The sequence below is a fragment of the Patagioenas fasciata genome, chromosome 7 (assembly GCF_037038585.1).
Source record: "Patagioenas fasciata isolate bPatFas1 chromosome 7, bPatFas1.hap1, whole genome shotgun sequence".
Classification (NCBI taxonomy): domain Eukaryota; kingdom Metazoa; phylum Chordata; class Aves; order Columbiformes; family Columbidae; genus Patagioenas; species Patagioenas fasciata.
The window spans coordinates 23,425,330-23,439,736 of record NC_092526.1 but is presented as its reverse complement, the minus strand read 5'-3'; the positions used below and the strand labels follow the sequence as shown (position 1 = coordinate 23,439,736).

At 43.8% G+C, this 14,407-nt stretch overlaps 1 protein-coding gene across 2 annotated transcripts in view; it reads left to right on the top strand.

Annotated features, from left to right (window-relative positions):
* Positions 1–14,407, top strand: part of CHN1 (chimerin 1) — a 100,318-nt gene that overhangs the window by 69,729 nt on the left and 16,182 nt on the right. For both annotated transcript variants that reach the window (XM_065841197.2, XM_071811113.1), the window contains 2 exons: positions 1,011–1,088; positions 12,493–12,577. In XM_065841197.2, coding sequence (XP_065697269.1) covers positions 1,011–1,088; positions 12,493–12,577 — 163 coding nt within the window. The remainder of the gene's footprint in view (positions 1–1,010; positions 1,089–12,492; positions 12,578–14,407) is intronic.

Below are 14,407 nucleotides of genomic sequence, written 5' to 3'. Positions count from 1 at the left end.
GTCTAATCAGCAGGGTTCAGTCTGATGCGAGACCGTGTGTCACTCAGCTTCTGTTAATGTTCACAAATCACTAATGAGAGGCACCACAGCAATTTGGGGTTTAGGTCCTTGGTGGAAGGGGTGGTGCAATGAACTTCTGGTGGCATTTGTATTCACACCAGTGCTAGCAGAGGCCGTTATGATGTGAGTTTGACGAGCCTCTTTTTATATCAAAGGCATCGAAGAAATGTCATTTTAGGGAAAGAGTGATGAGCATCAAGGGTCACATTAACTGCTCCCTGCCATGCCTGTCGGTGCCCAGCTGTGTCACAAGGGACCGGGGGAGCTCTCACGTCCCCTGGAGCTGCCGTTTCCTGTTCGCACCTGAGGGTGCCCTGACGCCCCCCACACCCCTCAAGGGCGAAGAGGTGCCATTTCGTAGGGGCGCCGGCCTCACTCCTGGCTGGCAGCCCTCCCGGAGCCAGCGCGGGGAGCGGCGCTGCCCGCCCCGCCGGGGCTCCATTGGCTGCGGCCCCGGGGCCCGCGGGGCCGCCCCCGCCCCGGGGGCGGGGCCGCCCCGCCCCGCGCGCTGCAGCGTCGCCCCGCGAGCCGAGCGCGAGGCGGTGTCCACGCATGGCGCGGGAGCGACTGCGGGACACCCCCCCCCCGCACCCCCAGCTCGGCCGGAGCGCAGCCCAGCCCGCCGCGCTGAGTTAGCCAGCAGCTGCCCGGCCATGGCCGCGCCGCCCCTCCCAGCGGTTTAGGTCCCCGAAATGGTCCTTTTCGGGTTTTCCCCTCGAGTCTGATCCGCGCAGAGCGGTCCGGGGGGCCGTGTCCCCTCCCCGCCAGCCCCGGCTATGCCTTCCCGAGAGTCCTGGCACGGGCACAGGGCCGGCAGCGCTGCGGTGCACAACTCGCCGCAGGAGAGCCGGCAGCGAGATCTACTGCTGGCAGCCCTGGGGATGAAACTGGGCGCTCGGAAGTCATCGGTGACAATCTGGCAACCTCTGAAACTCTTTGCTTATTCACAGCTGACATCGCTTGTCCGAAGAGCAACTCTGAAAGAAAATGAACATATTCCAAAATACGAGAAGATTCATAACTTCAAGGTAAGGAATGCTGTTACTTATTTCTTTTTAAGGCACAGGGACTATAATTCTGGTTTTAAAATGGGCCCAGTATTGCAAGAAAATACTATATATGCAGACTCTTGACTTTCTGGGCACTTAAATGTGTCTATTAAATCTCGTTGCCCCTTAAATCTATTAGACATCTTTACAACATATCAGCAGTAGAATGAGGATTTTGTTGTTGACTGCTTGTGTGCATGTATTGTTTCAATATTACTTGCTGTATCTAGGTTATCTCTTTTAATTAGAATTTTTGTATACCAACAGGGATGCTAAAGGTGAGAAAAACTGGCAAAGTTTTCTTTCATTTCAAATGAGTGTACTTCAGTTCTACTTATGATGGTGTGTGTCAAAAAAGTCTTTTAGATCTGTGATTAGTGGATTAAACTGATCTTATCTCAGTTTATCGCTGGTAAATAGCTTTGGAGGTAAGAAGCATGTTCTACTGCATCTGGATTGAGCAGATGGTCAGCATTTCCCTTACTTTCTGGCTTTTCTCCTGCATTAATGAATTGAGTGTGTTGAAAGCAGCGTGGCACATACCATGGGGCTATTGGAGCTGCTGACTTTAGTAATTACCTTGTGTTATAATAAAATTTACTTAGTCTTCCATGTAGCGTCTAGTTATTGTTTTAATTAGTTTAAATAAACTATGCTCTTTGGCAAAAGCCGCACGTGTCAATACAACATATGTGTGTTTTGTGTCAGGATCCGTAGTAAGTGTCCAGTAAGGATTTAGTAATTTTAACCTTTTGGTAGTCAAATGCGTTGCAGCACAGGCAGTCTTTATTTGTGAGACCAAGTGAATTGACGTTATACTGAAGTCCTGTAGATGACGGTACAAACTTCATATACAGTACCTGAAGCCCAGATTTTATCTTTAATGTGTGCAGGTTTTTTTCCACATGTAGCTTTTGCGTTTACTTATTTTAGGAGAAGAAGAAATCATAAATATAATACAGGTATCTGATGATATAATGATCTGTTAATTGTTTCTTGTTTTCAGTTTTGATTTCCATTTCCATCATATGCATGTGCATGTATGAAAGTACACATATGTGCACATACATATATTTACCTGTCATCCATCTGATTTCATTTGAACCACCTTCTGGCTTTTGAGTTCAGATAATCACTGAAATTGGAAACTTATACGATCAGGATGTTTGTTTGACCTGAGTTCTTCAATAAAGCATGAATTTGAAAACAATGTACAAGGTGTTATATAAAAAAGTGTTTGAATATGAATGCTTGGCATAAAATAATCCTGGTGGCTGTCAGTTAAATGCAGAGCTTTTTACACAGACTCCTGAAATGTCCTAGAGATCTGAAATGTCTTGCAACTTTCATTTGTTCATTAGAGTTTGAATGTAATTATTGTAGATGCCAGAAGATAGTGATTTTCCATGTACTACACCATATGTAGGATAATATGTATTTAATTTTGCACACGTCTGAATTCATCAGTTGTTTTCCTTTAACGACCTGAAACACATCCACTAACCTGATTTTCATTCATTTGCATTTATTTGTTGTGGGTTTATTGGTTGGTTGTTTTTTGTTGTGTGGGGGGTTTTGTTTGTTTTCTAGTAACTGTTTCTGAGAAGTTTGGAAGCTGTGGGTTTTCCAGTTGTTTTTCAAAAACAAACTGTGTGTCTGATCCAAGGTCGTAGCTATAGCACAAACTTTCCACGTAGATTGTTTTCTTTATAATAGTCCTACTGTAGTTCTTTTATATGTACAGTTGCCAGAAAAATATACCTTGAGGAGTAACTCTTTCTCAAGTCAGTGAAATGGAGTCACCTTACACAGATAATGTTGCTGTTAAAAAGTAGAACAAACCCCTCAGTCCTTAAAGGGTACGCAGCAACCAGCCTACCCACTCAAGGAATGCTGCTGGTGCTCACGAGCTCTAAAAGTGGCTGCTGGCCTGTTTTTAATAAAATAACCATAAGTCCTTCATAATAATTGCATTGTGGATCTGAAATGAATGGTCATCATTATTTCATGCACTTCTCTCTTTTATAATCCCTTGCATCCATCAAATTTTTCTTTTCACGTGTACAGACATCATCATTTAAAATGTCTACAGAAGTCTCCCATGTTCCTGGCCAAGCAGCAAATGTGCTACCTGTGTGGGCAGGAAGGAAATGTCAGTCCCATAGTCTTGGAGGCTGATGTTTGAAACAACACTAGAAAAAAGCAGCCAAGAAATTAAATAAATATATATAGTTAAGCTAACCAATAGTGACTGCTGTCCCCAGGGGCTTCACCAGCAAAAAAAGAGGACACACGCTGCGTTGTACCTCTGCGGCTAATCTTCTCTTCGTTATACAGGAATGAGGCAACAGAGAGGGACCCCTGACCCTTTCCCAGCTGCTTCTTTGGTCAAGCACATTACCAGTCACACAAATGCAAGGGTCTCAGAAATGCTTTTATATTGGAAATGCTGTAACATCCCAGCAGAGGGAGGAGAAGTGGAGAATCATTAATGCACAGCAGCTCCTGCCGTTGACTTAGCAAAGGGAAGAAGGGAGCAGCAGCTGCTCCAGGGGCAGGCTGGGCTTGGCCACAGGTTGGGAGACCTCAGTTCCCCCTCCCCCCTGCACCTCCTGTGGTGGGGACACAGGTGGAGGTTGGACCTTCACATTCTGTTGTCTCCAGCAAAGCTCAGGTAGCGGAACAGTGGCAGAGGAGCAGTGTGGTAGTGGTCCTTACAGGGGTGCAGATGCTGAAGGAAGGGGTAGACATGAAAGCTGGTTTTAACTCTTAAATCACCAAGAGGTCTCCTGAATAAACCCGTTAATCTGTGTTTTGCTCCAAGGGTTGTTTGAAAGCAGAATGTAAAGACAGTTCTGCTAGGAGTGCTGACACAGCCGGGTTTTCTCTTGTTTAAATCTGCTGGAATGTGAGTTGTCTCCTGGGTGAAGTGAGCAGGCTGACCAGCCAGGTGGTGTGGATTTCTGTGGACAGAGCTGGCCGGTCATGGTCTCCATGGAATGTATATATACATGTAATGAGGTACCTTCTGCCTTGAATTCATCCCTACCTGACATGGACCATCTTCTGCACCTCGTCTCCATCTGGTGCCATGCTTTGGACTTGGGCACTGACCTCTCTCCTTTGCCTGCTGTTTGTGTGGGGTTGAAGAAAACAGTAGAAATATGCTTGAAAAATGGTAATAGCAAGGAGGGCAGTCCTGGAAGAGGAGCATTAGCTGGGAGTTATGGAATGGTAGCTTAAAGGGAAGAGAAAAGGGAAAATTTGATATTAACAGCAAGAAGTCTCCTGGGTAGTGAAACTTGTTAGTCACTCCCCAGTCACTTAGCAAATTTAGAATAAGCCCAGACAAAACACCTTAAAGGTCTTCACTCCCCTCCAGCTTTGGTGACTCACGGGCCCTGGGGAATTTTTAGCTCCCTTGGCTGGTTACATGTCTCCCTCCAGACCCCTCCTGATGATGAGCTGGCCAAGCACTCTGCAGGTGTTCTGTAGCTGCGGACAGTGGAAGACATAAAACCACTCTTCTGCCGAGATTAGTGCTGTGGTGCTTCACTGAAGCAAGAAGGTGTCTGTGCCTGTCAGAGCTGGACTGAAATCTGTGTTTCCATGCGTCATTTTCCCTAGGATATTGTCTCATTTCTCTCTTACTTTTCACAAAATAGATATGTCTCCACAATACTCTTTTTTTGCTGTCTTTCTGTGCAGTTTTTAGTACTGTCATGCTGTTTCTTAGTCACTGTCTTACTAATGAACAGGCACAGTCAGTTAATTGTAATTAACAGTTGCAAGGCTGCTTGGTGGGTCAGTGAACATTCAGAACTTAACTCCCTTTCAAGTGAACACTTCTTCCAGAGAGGAGTGATGTTTTTCCACAGCCTCTTAAGCCAAGTCACCAGAGATGCTGGTGGGTCTTGCTTGTTGAGATTCCTCGTCGCCATCCTTGACTGAAGCAGCATCCTGGCTTTCTCTTTGAGGATGACCCATTTCAAAGGCCAATCAGGGAGCTCCAGAGCAGAGACAATGTGCTTTTCCAGAAATAACTGTGGGTAGAATATAGCCTTAAATGTGCACAAAAAGTGAAAGCTCAGGTGAGGACCAGTCTCTATGGGAAGGGCTTTGGCAGTATAGACAGACTCAAGCATCGCTTTAATGGAGAGGCTGTTGATTTTAACAACAGTTACTCTGCTGGTTAGATTTGTTCTGCTGCTTTGAAACAAATAAGATAACCTGGTCTGAGTTTTACTGGTATAATTTCATCTGTGCTAGTTGTTGTTTTGCTAGTGTAAAAAATCATAGTAGTTCTATGTCAAATCTTATTATTCAGATATGAGCCACTCAGCTAAGCGGTGCCTAAACACTGGGAACAGGGAGATGGAAAGTGCAGAATAAGTGCTGAGAAATGGCCAGAAACTATAACAAAGTCTTACTAGATTAAGCAGAACCATTTTTCTGTGACTTCTAACATGAACTCATTTCTATTTCTGATCTCCTGAAAACTGGGGCAGATGCCGATTCGGGGTAAATTGGTCTGGCTCCACTGAAAAGAGGATGCTGATATTTTATTAGGTACAGACCTGGCACTGAACATGCTTTCAAAGCGTCTTTAAGTGAGTCACTGTGCTCAAATGAATATTCAGAAAGAGAGCTTGGGTGCCTCCTGCACAGTTCCCAGGGAAAGTCTCTGCGCCTTCTCACAGATGAAAAAACCTCAGGAAATTTGATGTTTCTTTTAGACTCCTAGTACTTGGGGGAAAAAAGCATTTAAAGGCAGGGAAAATATCTGGAGAACAAAACTGGAAAAAAACTTCCACAAAACTTCTGAGATCTCATCAGTTCTCTGTTGTTGCTTCTGAACCTCACAGTGTATTTTAAGACAGTTCAAGCCAGAAAAGCTTTCAGATATTGATGGATTTTAGTCTCCTAAGCTATTTACTTAATGTTACTTCTACTTTTTTACTTTTTTGGAAAAGCCAGAGCTTTTCCAAAGCAGATTCCAAAGAGCACAGTATCATTTAACCCTTTCTGGTTTCATAGTGCTAGTCCCTGAATTCAAGCTTTGCCTCTGTTTGTGGGGGGGGCGGGGAAGGCACCAGCCTTTTTTTTCTAAATCTTTTATTTTATCTCTAATCCCTTCCTACTGCACCAGTATTTTTAGAAGTCCCTAGATGTGGATCCTGCGAGTCTCCCATGTGCACAGCCCCAAGAACGGAGCAGCTCGTGCCAGTGGTGAAGCTGGGAAGCGGCTCTGCTGGGCAAGACTGGGAGTTTGCTTCAAGGAGCTCGTAGTACATGTCATGCTCTCTCATCATCAACAGCTTTTCCTCCAGAATAGCCTTAGCATCATTGCAAAAGCATTTAGGAATTTCTTATGGGCTTATAGTCTACTTATATAATTGCATAGATTATATTTACATCATCATATATAACATATATGGTATGTATTTATATGCAATTTCAATTCTAAGGTTTTTATTAAATTTTCACTTCTAGTTTCAGATTTTTTTGTATGGACACAGCTATTAAATAACTCGGGTTTGGAATAAAATGGATAATGTTCCAGTTTCTAGATATAAATTTAAAGAAAATCTGCTATTCCATCCTGAAAGAAAGACAGCCATTTTAATTGAATTTACAAGTGAAAAAGCCTGCTACTCTCCATTTTCTTTTTGCTTTAGCTCTCATAGAACATGACATAACCACAATTTCCAGTTGTTCCCATCTCTGCTGACATGATCAGCACAAACCAGTAAGTAAACAAGACGTGACAGCGCTTCTGGCTCCAAGTGGGTGAGGACCTGGAGGAGGGATTGCCTGCTCAGTGTTCGTCTCAGTGCACCCACCGGTGATAGCGATGCTATTTATACTCTGCGCTGAACCACGCAGCGTTCCGCCAGCATCTGGACAGTCCTTGGGGTGGTCCCAGATTGGCCCCCATGTTACACCCCAGCTGGTCTGGGCAAAGTCAGCTCTCTGACTCTGTTCCAGTGGCCTCAGTTACTGTCGTTTCTGTTGCACCTTTGCATGCGTGTGATTCTCTTGCAGATATAGCTCTGCCATGTGGGTTGTCATGGCAGTCTTCACTTCTCAGATTACTCATCAACAGCAATATTTGACTCACAGGAGGAATGTCACATGCTGGAATATTGGGAGTGATCAGACCCTTGTTTTAGAAGCACCATCTAATCATCATTATGTATGCAAGGGTTAATTTGAAGCATTGACCAAGCTCGGAGTTAAGTCAGTTGGCTTCCTCACTGTCATCTCTTCTGTACCCTTCACATCCAGCAACCTCTGCCTGGACCAGGGATGGATGAGAAGGTCATGCCTGTTGGGTGCCAGTGTGGGCATGCTCAGTGCCTGATAAAATCAACTGTGACAGGGCAGACAGACATCAATAATACAGGCCGAGTTCATTGTATTAATTGAGACTTATGCTATCTCCCTTACCCAATTAAAAGCTTAGTAAAGTCCCAACAGGCAGAAGTGAGTTGATGGAATTGCAAATCAGCCAGGACCACTGAGCTGGCAGCCTAGATCAGCAGTGTCCTGTCATCCTTGGGAGCTGAGAGATAGTATGGCCAGCAGAACTGCACCTTTGGACCACCGCATGGTACAAATGCTGGATGTGTGCCGTTTATTCAGTCCCTGATCAGTTTGGTCTCCTCCTCAAATAACAACAAGGCATCTAGCCAGGGCGTAGGACTGGTAGCCTAAGAGGGTAGATCAGCAATTATTTTTCTGTCGTTTTTCAAGTTGATGTGTTTTGTCCCAACACAGGTGGTAGTACCTGGATTTTCCAAACCCCATTATTCTCACCAGCAGAGTGTCACGGAGGGCCGTGGAAGAGGCTGTGCTCCTCGGTACGGAGCAGGGGTCCTGCGGGTGCTCAGGGAGATCATGGCAGCAGCCTCTCCTCAGGGAAGGCTTTTTTGTACACTGTCGCAAGGACTTTTGTTTTCAGTGTTGATTTTGCATCTCTATAGTTTGTCAGATCCAGCCTTGCTTTCTTCCCAGGACTGGCTTTGCTAAAGCTCTGCTGATCCATCATGTTCTTTCACATCATGTTTGCACAGCACTTTGCTGATATTTCCTCCTCCTCTTCCTCCCTGCCTTGACAAGTGATACAATATGAGTCTCCCCGTTATGAATACTAATTATCTGCTGGCTCATTCTTGTTTTTTAGACAGCAATCAAGGCTAGCAGAACAACTGCCTTATAAAAACCAAAAGCATAAAAAATAACTGGAGTTACAAGATACATGGGTAACTAACTTGAGCAGTGACCTTTATAGAGCCTGAGAAATAATGGTGGTAGATCTGCTTGAGGAGTTCACAGCTGGTGGTGTAATCTGTTGTCAGAGCCACCGGATCATTTTTTATTTGATTCTTCTAAAACTTTGTCTCTTTTTTTAATAAATATTTTCCTTAAAAGCAAAACAAAAATAAATTGCATTCTGGGACACTTATAGTTATTAATCACAGGAGTGAAGCTATTTTTCTCTGTGCAAAAGAAAATGGCTTTCAAGCGTAAGCAAAAAACTCTCCTTTTATGTAAGATCACAGAAGTTAAATGTTTATTATACTTTGCTGATATTGTGGGAGAGTTCAAAATAGAAATGCCTAAGTGTAAGCCCAACATGAGGCTCTCCTCTTACCTCAGACTCACAGGACCGCGTAGTTATAGGATTTTATCTGGTTTCTGAAGCAAGTATTTTTCTTTACAATTATCTAGATTTTCCTTTTAAATTTCATATTATAATACTGAATTTTACAAATTAGGATTGAAACCAGTTTATGTTGCTCTCCTGCTAACCTGTTTTCCACATTCTTAAAAAATCACTGGCAGTTGAAACCTTATGGAAGGAGACAAAAAAAGGATTTTTGGGGTGAGAGTGAGAATGGAAGGGTTGGGAGATATAAAACCACAGTTGGCAATCCTGCTGTCTCACATTTTATAAGACAATAAAATCTGCATATGGCAGATGCTCTTTTTATAAGGGGAAAGAAACCCCTTGTAATTTAAGTCAGGATCTCTGGGATTCTGCTGGGTGTGTTTTCAGAAATGTTTCTGGAAAGCATGCTTTAGTTTTGAAAACAAGCAAGTTGCTTGGCAGGTTTTAGAATGGGGAATTAAAAATAAATATCAGAACAGTGTCATGTAATAAATGCAGTATTGTTTGCAGGTGCTGGCTCTTGAACTAGCAAAGGGATGCAAACGTGTTTCTTTCTAGCATGCTGCCAGGTCCCCCTCTGCAGGATGAAACAGGACTAGAGGCTGTTCAGACCTCAGAAGACAAATTTTTCACTTTTTTCTGGCATCGCTTACTGTGTCTGATTTCATTTCCAGAGATGGTGCCTATTCAGACCAGCGCGGGGTCAGATGTCCAGTTCCGCTCTGTGGTACGGGAGGATTAGTGCTCCGGCACCGCCGAGCTCTGGGGACGGACAGCAACGCTTAGAAACCCCGAAAAGGCTTCTGAGCTGCTCCTGCTGGGTTGTGTGCACCGGGGACAGGAGGACATGGTAGCTTCTGGGCCTCCTAATTAATGTAGCCAGGAAACCTCCCTAAGGCGCGTCCGATAAAGGACGAAGCAAGGTAGAACATTATGGAATGTCAAAAAACATGTACTCAGCTTTTAATGTATTTTGAGTTTGCCATTGGACTAATGGATAAGAAAGAGTAATTTGATGGAGCAGTGTAAAGGTGAGCAGGCTCTAGATAAATCTTCTAACAGAGAAGTTTGTTTCTTAACTGATGATATGGGAAGGCATTTCAGTATTTGGATGAAGCCTGGATGCAGAGGACAAGAAAGCGGTGCTAATGGTGCTGAGACAGTGATCCTGAAGGACAGAGTCAATCTTGATCTTGTGAAGGGTGACGGACACATGCAGCGTTGGTAGGGAACAGCAAAAGTCTGTTTTGTCCTTGTCATTTTCGAGTTGATGAGTCAGGTAAGCTTCTCTGAGGGGTGAGCTGAGAGCCAGGATGATGTCAGGGGAACTGGCTGTAGTAGAAGGGTATTTTTTGTAATCTAGGTTAAATCTAATCTAATTGTTATTAGAAACATAAGAGACATAATAAAAATGAAGGGAGGCAAAAGGTTGGAGTGGCATTTTTGGGGTGTGGTGGACCCCATGGAAGAGTTCCTGTGGAGGTGGAAACTGTGGTGGGGGCAAGATGCCAAGCAGGAGGGATGATCACTGCTGAAGCAATGGCTGGTTAGAGACGGGGCACCTGAGGTTTGGTATCAGCCCTGGAGACAGTGCTGGGCAGGCCAGGGTAGGACTCGAGCACCCAGGAAAAGAATTAGAAATGCTTCAGCAAATGGCACATTCGGAGGATTTGATGGGTTGAAATCAATGAGTGGAGACGCATGGGATAGTATTTTTCTTCTTATTTAGCAAGAAATATTACAGTGTCAGAATTTGTTCCTGTTCTGCCTAAAGAAAGAAGTTAAAGTGTCAGCATTTCAGGGAACAAGGCAAAATTCTCTCTCTTTTACAATAAGAAATACTAAAAAAAAAAACTTGAGAAAACTGAAAAGTATTCTGGAAAAGATTATTTTTTGCTCACACTTTTGAACTGTCATTTTTGTTTCTATTTTCCCCAACAGGAATTTTCAGAGATATTTTTAATAAGTGGGTTTTTTTGAGGAATATTGCTTTGACAGAAAAAAAAAAGTAACAGAAAGGAAGCTTGGTTTATTGGTTTTTAGTTTTGTTTTTTCCTCAAGAAAGTTCTGCTAGTCCTGCAGGCATTAAAGCACAGCATTTTGCTTGAGGATATTAAAATATGCATATTCTGGGTAGGGAAAACTGCCAAAGATCTGGAAAAAAAACAAAGCTGAGGAAGAAAGCCAAGGGGATGTGGGTAATGCAGGTGCGTAACAGAGAAGAAGGTGTGAAAAATCTCTCTGTGGTGCAAGCAAAAAAGAAAATGGAGATTACAGCTGCGACAGCCCTGTCATTGTGTGCGGTATGGAGTCGGCTGGAGCTGCAGGGGCCACGGGAGGCAGCCGGTGCCAGTGCTGGGGGCACCTGAGCTTCCCCCGCTAGCCTTACTCCTGGGATGCTCAGCAGCACAGGGCTGGAGGCAATTGTAAGCCCAGCTTAGCACAGACACACACACAAATTACTGGGTGAATTCAAGAGTAACTTTCCAGACTAGTACAGCGGTTTACCTCCCTACTGCTTTGTGGGCAGCAAATGCCGGAGAGGCTGCAGACCCTCCTGTAGCCAAAACTGAAATGTGATCTGAATTGCTGGGTGCTGCTCTGGGTTGTCACTTGTTTGAGGTAAGTGTCGCCGGTGATCCAGCTGCTGGTGAAGCCCGTGGTGCAGGGGATGCTTGCAGCCTTGGTCAGGCCACCTCACGTTCTGCCGTGTACGACCAGAGCTCTGCGTGGGTGTCGGGCACGTGAGGCTGCTGCCTGCTCTGGTGCCCGCTCAGTAACTCTGGGGAACTGAGTGAGTTAAGCCTAAAGCATTTTTATTACATTTCACTACAAATTTCATTTCTTTCTGATCACCAGTTACTGATTCTTTTTGTCAGCCTGTCTATTCTGTGTAGAGGCTCAAAGCCTTTTATGCTGGCTGAGGAAGTAATGATTTTCTCTGCAAAGAATCCTGTGGTTTGCTACAGCAGGAACTTTATCAGAATAAAATCAGAAGCAGCTAATGGTGGCTGCAGGATTTGTAACAAGCATGTGAGGTGGGATTGAAAGCAGCATTGGTTTTTTTCTTCCTTAGCTTTGAATTTTTTTCCTGGTTCAGTGGATTCTTGTTTCCATTTACGAGATTCGTTTGAATTTTCAATATGTAGCATTAGTCTGAAGAGAGTAATTTCCTTTTGGAGTTGTTCTGAACTGGAAAACCCCTAAGTGCATTTGCAGTGTTTCTGTGTAGCACTGGTATTTTTGCCTGGCAGGACTCCCTCCGCCTGAGGCGAAATCTTGCAGCCCCCTACGCATTTCACACAGTACCTTGTGGAGAGGAGGACAAAGCTGAAGACATTTTTAATTGAGGGGTGAGCTCTTGCACCATCGTCACAAAAGCCTTGCCTTGTGGCTAAAATCCTGCTCTGATGCCGAGAGGTGGGACTCATGCCCCGTGTGGGGTGGGAGCAGATCCCCACAGAACTGAGTCTGCTGCTGCGGACGGCTGGGGATGGAGAGCTCACCTTCCCACAGGGCTGCCGGAGTCCTGACACTTAAATCTTTCTGACTTTTCTTTCTTCCTCTCCTGCAGTGATACAGGGAAGCTTCCAGCGACTGCATGTGTTGCCTTCGAAGGAGAGGAGTTCTGCCTTGTTTAGACACATTGATGTCTGTGAAACAGTTGGGTCATTTTCTGTAATTTTCCTTTCTGCTGCTGTCTTGCAGGTGCACACGTTCAGGGGCCCACACTGGTGTGAATACTGCGCCAACTTCATGTGGGGCCTCATCGCTCAGGGAGTAAAATGTGCAGGTAACACTCGTTCTCCTTTCTTTTCCTGAGACACTCCTAATGTTGTAAATGTTTCACATGTAACACCGCGTGGCAAGGCTCTGACCTGAGCCCTCTTGAAATGGAAGAAGGAAGCTTGTCCACTCTGCTGCTGCCTTTGGGTACCAGTTCCAGTAATGTCACTGCAGGGATGCTGAACACCTCTTGAGCGCTCATGGAGGGAAAATTATCGTTATCATTAAGGGCTGTTGGTTCCTCCTCCCCACACCCTGCTTTCAGAGTGGAGGGGAAAATAGCATGGTTAGCTTTATTTCTTTTATGACACTTGTATGTATTGGTAGCTGTACCCACGGAGGGTCTCGATGTGCAAGGGCGATCAGCAAATTTCCCACAGCTGCCATGAAACAGGCATTTGGGTTAATTGTACATATAAACCAGCAGACTCCCAGTGTGCCGTAGACCCCAAGTCATGTCTCCTACTTGCGAACTGAAACCAAGAAAAGGGATGATGAATAAGGGATGCGTACTGAAATGTTACATAAACATTCAGGTGCTGGCAGAAATGTATTACACGCATGGGTGTCACTGCAGGCATTTCTGGGATAAAACCTCTCTGAAGTAAAACAACTTGACAGTTTTATTGATATGATTCTTCTGAAAAGAAAGGACAGTGAGCTGTCTTCAAAGGCCAAAAGAAAAGGATCAAAGTGATCAAAATAGTTTACTGTATTTAAAAAAGTATTTTATGGCATTCTAGCAAGCAACCACATTTTTTGAAATGGTGCAAAGAAATGTTGATGTATGAAGACCCACGTATGTTGCCCTGGAAACTGCATTTTCAAGCTAATTTAAGAAAATCTTCTCTGTCTAAAGCTTTCTCGAGTCTTGTCTCGAGCAAATAAGAGGGCTTTTTATCACAGAACTGCAAAATAGTGTAAAACTTAATTTGTTGACAAATAGGATTTAAATATTTTAAAATACTTCCCTCATAATTTTTGGAATGCAATATTCTGTTGTTATCAATAGACTCTGTGCTATCACGGATGTGTTAGAGAGTGCAACTCTGTTTCAAGAAATGTTTATGTAATGGTGTTTTCTCAGTATTTTCCCCCTCCTAAGCATTTAGGGTTGCAGCCACACCCTTCACTTATAAATGGAGATTGCTAGATTGTTTGTCCCTTTTACTGCTGTTGATTTTGCACAGGCTGTACAGTGCTAGAAGAGAAAGAGGAAACCTGATTTTGTTCTTAAATTATCATGTTTTGATGACACGTGAGCCAGTAAGTGTGCCATCTTCTTTGCCTGAAGTAGATTCCTCAGTTTTGGCATTTAGGAGAAATATCAAGTATTTTTCATGTGTCTCTTAAGTAACTTTGATCCAGAAAATCAACAAAAACAAACAAAACGAAGGCTCACAATGCTGCATGACACTGTGGAATGGACAAATATTATTGCTTTTATAATTAAATCCAATGTTCTTATGATTTTGTACTGCCCTTTTTTTTTAAAAAAAAAGCTAAAATAGAGCTGATTTTCTGGTTTAATGCAGATTTTTCTGAAATATGAATTTCAAAAGCTTCTGAAGACTGGTTTTCTCTCCTCCTTATGAGGATGGTAATAAGTACAGCACGTCTCCTTTTTTCCTCCTTGCAGTGCAAAGGAACATATGCGTATTAGATGACTTCATAGGTTCAGAAACTATAATTAGGGCTTTCCGTCTTGTGTGAAGTTTCATATTGGTGTTGATAGCTTCCAGTAATTTTTATGATCTTGTTTATATTTTAAAATCTCATGTTGTATAACCTCACTTGCTGAAGCGGCAGCAAGGGATTGGGGTTGGGGCAGGCGGAG